General features: G+C 38.3%; 1 protein-coding gene across 1 annotated transcript in view; it reads left to right on the top strand.

Annotated features, from left to right (window-relative positions):
• The window catches only part of tmem161b (transmembrane protein 161B), a 29,144-nt gene extending 24,214 nt beyond the window's left edge, over nt 1–4,930 (top strand). The window contains exons 11-12 of the mRNA XM_060883433.1: nt 454–550; nt 2,428–4,930. Of these exons, the coding sequence (XP_060739416.1) occupies nt 454–550; nt 2,428–2,675 (345 nt within the window). The 3' untranslated portion in view covers nt 2,676–4,930. The remainder of the gene's footprint in view (nt 1–453; nt 551–2,427) is intronic.
• The last annotated feature ends 1,070 nt before the right edge of the window (nt 4,931–6,000 follow it).

Below are 6,000 nucleotides of genomic sequence, written 5' to 3' on the forward strand. Positions count from 1 at the left end.
TCTCTGCCGGATACAGGTGTATGAATGTGTCCAGATGCTTACCTCCTCCATCACCTAAAGATCGTTGCATTAGCTTAGCGGTGCGCTTCATTGATGAAAATGTGTTCAAATGGAAAAGGACCGAGTAATATTGTTGCCGTCTGAAATGGGCCTGCTATTTGGGTTTAGTGGAGCTTTAGTTAAGATCAAAACCTCTAGCACTCCAGAACTCGAGCCAAGGGAAAGAGCCTGTTTGATGTGCAAGGCTCATAAATAGCTGTGGCGGCATGGTGTCGTTTCAGCCTTTCTCAGAATTTATACGTTTTCAGTCCTTCCCCCTAGCTAAAGTCACAGGGAACAGTTTCTCTAAGTCTGTTTGATGAACCCTTCTTGCCCTGAAGTAGCTTGTTTTCTGAAGTGGATTTGTGCGAAGGAGCTGTTTTTAACTGCAAATATGTTCTTTTTTTCTGCTAGGTGGCTCGTGTCTTTTACTACTTATGTGTGATCGCTCTGCAGTATGTGGCGCCACTGGTGATGCTGCTGCATACAACTTTGCTGCTAAAAACATTAGGTGAGCAAATCAGGTGTGCTGTTTTTCTGCAGCATTGCTGGTGGTGGTCACAGTAAGCTTGGCCATATGACATGAAGACTAGTATACTCTGAGGGTATCAGCAGGTTTTGTGTTACTTTTAGAACAAGGACTCACTAAATAGTTGTATATTATAATCTATTTAAGTATTAAAAAAAGGTTTTTTGGTCATTAGATACATTATTTTTGTCTAAACATTGTTAAATCATTATTTAAGTCTAAATCATTATTATTTTAGCCAGAATTATTTGCAACCTTGAAAAGAATGGTCAAAAATAATTGTATAAAAAAAATATTACAAAGAGTGATTAAATGCTGCCTCTGAAATAACTGGACAAACTCTTTGGCATTTTTCTGGTTTTCACCCAATTATTCTACTAATTTTTATCATTCCTGATTCCCACCATCTAGATAGTTCTTTCAAATTTAAAAGCTACCAACAAGGGTGAAGTCCATGCTGTGGTTCAGATCAGTTGACTGTTCATATGAGCTAAGAGACCCCCAATAGTGTCCCTAAAATTAACAGGAGACCCATTTCTTCTGTCCAACCCAAAGAGAATAGCCGGATGTGCTCTTTTGGCTTCCTGGCTACAGATAGCTGTGAGCTGTACCTTTTCATACTTCCTCGTATTATAATTTTCCTAAATAGCTTCTCTTTATACAACATGCAGGAAAATTAGAAGTGTCCTTCATTTAAATAATTACTTTCAAGCTTACAGGTGTTTGTATTAACACAGTTGTATTTATGTGAGAAATAAATGCTTGAAAAAGTTTCAAAATAGAGAAAAGCTTTGTTTTAAATTTAACTGAAGGTAATACAGAGAAAAGGTTTATATAATAGTTTTACTGTAGTACACTACAATCCTCATATCTTCTGTTTCAGTTACTGTGATTTCATTTAACCCTAGTTGGCCACAGTATGTATGTAATAATTCATTCCAGAATTACTGTAAACATTCATCATTTAAACCGTGCACCGTTCTGAGTAACGTCCAGTGTATCCATGCTATATGTACCACCTAACTGTTACCTAGCTGACACATAGTATCTGAAATCAGTATCAGATTAAATCTCACAGGATTGAGAAAGTGTAACTAAACCTTATTTTGCATAATAATGGCCCTAAAGTGCAAGAGTTACAAAGCTGGCAAATCACTTTTATTTATCACTTTATTTATTATGAAAAAAAAAAGAGGTTGATCACATGTATGGTAATGCACAAATCTTTTGTAAAAAGAAAAAGGAAATTGTGCTACTATTTTTGTTATGAAGTGCATACAGCGTTTAGTGTTTGCTGTTATCTGTGGTTTCAGGCATTTGCTGGGGGCTTGAAACACATCCCTCCTGCGGATACAGGGTCCCACTGTATAATAAAATATAATCGGATGATATATCGTACACAAAAATCTTTGAAAGGCATTTCTAATAGTAACAATCGTTAAAATACAATATCAGTACCATGTTTGTATCTTAACTTGACAGTAAATTGCATTCCATTTGTTTTGTTATAGTCTGAAATTGAGAAATATTATATATTTTTGACCATACTTAAATATTGCAAAGATGGAAAAACTTTTTTTTTAATCTCCAGGAACCATTTTATTATCCCTGGGGCATTAATATAAGGTTGCAAACATGTAAAATCCCTTTGTCCTTTGTCACAATGGTTCGGGGGGGGGGACGTGTTGTCTACCTGCACATATCATGACCCCAAAGCCTGGTTTCCTTAGAAGTCTCCAGTGTGCTAGTAACTGTGGACTTGACAGCATTGTGAAACTGTTATCAACCATCTTATTGTCCACTCCTAAATGTCTTACTTTTTAACACTTTTTTCCTGAATCTTTCCTGATCCATGTCAGGTGGTCATTCTTGGGGCATTTACGCTGAAGGGAATGAAGACTCTCTCCTGGACACAACAGGACAAGCAGAAGCTCAGACACCACAAACAGTGGCGCAGCTCTCTGTGGCTTTGGGAGGACTGAGGACTGTTTTCACGCCTTTGCTTTTCCGAGGCCTCCTCTCCTTCCTCACCTGGTGGATTGCGGCCTGTTTGTTCTCCACGTCTCTCTTTGGCCTCTTTTACCACCAGTACCTGATGGCTGCATAGCGACAGGCTAACTGATGGCCAGTGCTAGCAGAGAGGACTGTACAGCCAAAGGCCGTGAAACTCCATCCCTTTATTTCACAACCATATCTCTCTTACGGGCTTCCTTTATGGACGCTAATGTCCTTTTTTCACATTCAGTCAACCATAACAAACAATAACGCTAATAATAATATAGTAATAATGATTTGATCCCTAAAGTGAGGAATAGTGAATAGAGAATTGTCTCCTGGACCGGGGGTGTGTGCTGAGTTAACAATGCAGGACACCCATGAATATGCAGATGGATACATTTTTATGGGCCTTTTTTTTAAACACACTGAGAATTTTGAAGTGCATTGCTTATTTGAGATACTGTTTTTTTTATAGTTCTAAATGGATGATAGATGATATGCAAAAAAAAGTGCGGGGTTTTTAAATGTGATTTTAAGTAATTTTTTTTCACTTTCACCTCTGAAACCTGGCTCTGCTGTAGGGGAGGTGGACACCCCCAGTCTTATATAACTCTTAAATAACAAGTGTTGTATTACAGCAAAGAATAGCACTGGGGTTGTGAATAGCACCTGGGAGAGGGCAGGGGGCTTGGGGGGGGTATTAATTAAATGTGGGGGTTGTTTTTATCTTTACTGCCAGGCAGGTGCTTAATAGACCTTCCTGTTTGAGTTTGTGTAACTGTACAAAGACTGAGCTAATTTAACTGTGTGTGTGAGTGTGTGTGCAAGTGTGTGTGAGAACAGGCAAGTGTTAGAATAAAGACATCAATGCCTGCAGGCTGCAGCTGACCCCTGGCGCTCGCAGGCATAAATCTAAAAAAGGGCATTTTGAACAAGAAAGGAGCGATCTTTGGAAACGATCTAAAGCACTGGCCTCCGCTCTACTCCTGCCTATTCTTTTTTGTTAACTGGTCAAACATTTTGCTTTGAATCTAGGGTCCAGCTTGATCAAACAGAGCCTGCGAGTGCACCGCACATGCTACCATGTCATGCTTATTGATTTGCTGTCACGGCTCTAGTATTTGGATTGATTTCCGTTTTAGCTTTATATTAAGGTGCCAAGGATGCGTGTAAGCTCTAATCTGTTATGAGCGTAACTGCTTGTGTCCATTCTCAAGACATGTGGCCTGCTGTGAAATGTAAGTATTCACACTCAAATGTTCTCTGCAGTGTACAAGCAACAGGGGACGAATCCTCATGGCTTGTTAATACATGGAGAGTTTGGCGTGGTTTGTGTATCTAAAATGTTTGGTCAGTAAAAAACATAGGGATTGTACTGCAGCTCAGTAGAACAGATCCAAGATACACATATCAGTTTGATTTGTAATTGTGTCTTTTTTTTAAAATACCATTTTAACTCTTTTTATGAGTTGTAAAATTCAGTCTTATCCTCGCTCTCTATTTTGCATTTTGGAGAGTGTGCACAATATGAATGTATCAGTCCTGCAGTTTTGATGCATCATTTATCACTTTTCATTTGTTCAATTTTTTTTTTTTCCTGGTTCACATACAAATTTTCAGCTTGGCCAAACCAGTGACCCGCTATGGTTAGCATTGCTGACCAAATCAGTTATTAACAATGCAGCGGTATAACATTCTGTTAACTGTGATAACATGCCGTTGCGTCAGTATTACACAGAGGAATTAGACAGTAACAGTGTTCCAATAATTACGAATTTTGGCTGAAATATACTTTGCACAATCAACACCTAATCACTCATTATATCCAGTGTCAGTGGAGCATTTCAGAGCATTTTCAAAGCTCTGTATCACTTGCTAGTAAGAAACTACTGACTTTGCCAAGTTCTCAGATTCTTATATTTTATTCTTTTCTAGCACTTCTAATTTCAAGCAAGTAGTTGAAGAGTGACCAAGAGCAGAAGGAATCAGTTTATCATTAACTAAATACCTCTTTTACATTATAGCTATGTGTCTTTAAACATTTCAAACCTAATGCCAAATAACATATAATCTTCGGGTAATAATTGCTCTGTTAGGATTTCACAAAGGCAAATTTGACAAATCATTTGTAAACTCCCTATTCTTTTTCTTTCATTTCATTTCTTTCATTCTTTCTTTCTTTCTTTCTTTCTTTCTTTCTTTTCTCCATTGAATTCTAGTGTGGAGATGAAGCTGGGACACTTCTTGAAATCCACAAGCCAGGATGGCCTTGTTTGTCTTAATTATGTTTTACGTATGGCTGTTCTACTGTTTTATTTATAATTTTTTGTTAGTTTGTGTTTAATAAATGAATGTTGAGGGAAATTCTGTCATTTTTTTCTTTTTCACTTATGTTGTATTTCTTTGATTTGAATTTTTATTCTTTGCATTTTCTGAATTTGGTTTTATGTGTTACTCACACACACATGCACACACACACGCTCACACACATGCACACACAGGAATACAGCAGTTTTTTTCTTTTCCCTAGTTACATATTTAACTGTACCTCAGGTAACAGTCAGGAGCAGTGTGAAACACCTGGATACCTTGTGTGCCTGCACACTTATGCCAAGATCTCACAACATAGTCACACATTGACACATGACATCTAATTTGCAATAAATGTCGCTGGCATTACGGCAGCCACTCTGTTTGCTTGTTTCAACTGACAGGAAAACCTGGCTGTTATCCAGTATTCATAGAACCAAAGCTACATATGTAACTATTGTTTTTTTTTTTCACTGCTCCTGCATGGGGGATATGAAACACATAGTTTATGCCAACAATGTTGTGAAGAACAGCACTCACCTTGCAAGCACACAAAAAAATGTTCAGAGATGACCTCGGGCACTCGCACCACTGGGAGGTGGAATGTTGGTCTTAAAGGCATCCAGGTAGCAGCAGCATGGACTTCGTTAAACAGCACATCTCCAAATAATAACTATGAGGAGATGATGCTCCTTGGCCCTCTGTCTAAAGGCCCTGATCATTACATTCACCACCCAGGATGCCAGCCTCTGCCTAAACAAGGGCGTCTTTTTGTCTTTTCTCAATGTCAAATATACTGTTAGTCCGAGGATCAGATCAGTTTGAAGGCTGCACGCCTCATACAGTAAGAAATGTGCAACTGTACATCCTCAGCTTCATTAAAAGATGAATCTGATTTTTAATATGGGGTGATTATGATCTTGGGCATCCCAGAGTCATCTTGACACCAATGCATGAAGGTAAGCTTGTATCCAAAGAATGCAACTCCCAACACTTTTTGAAATGAGTTATGCATCATTTCATCATAAATCAGTTATGCATTTCTGAAGCTCCATACCCACCACCCAAATCTTGCTGTGCATTTTGGAAAGCAGATGCTCATTGTGGAAGACTCTTGGATTTTC

This window comes from Tachysurus vachellii, chromosome 12 (assembly GCF_030014155.1).
Source record: "Tachysurus vachellii isolate PV-2020 chromosome 12, HZAU_Pvac_v1, whole genome shotgun sequence".
Classification (NCBI taxonomy): Eukaryota; Metazoa; Chordata; class Actinopteri; order Siluriformes; family Bagridae; genus Tachysurus; species Tachysurus vachellii.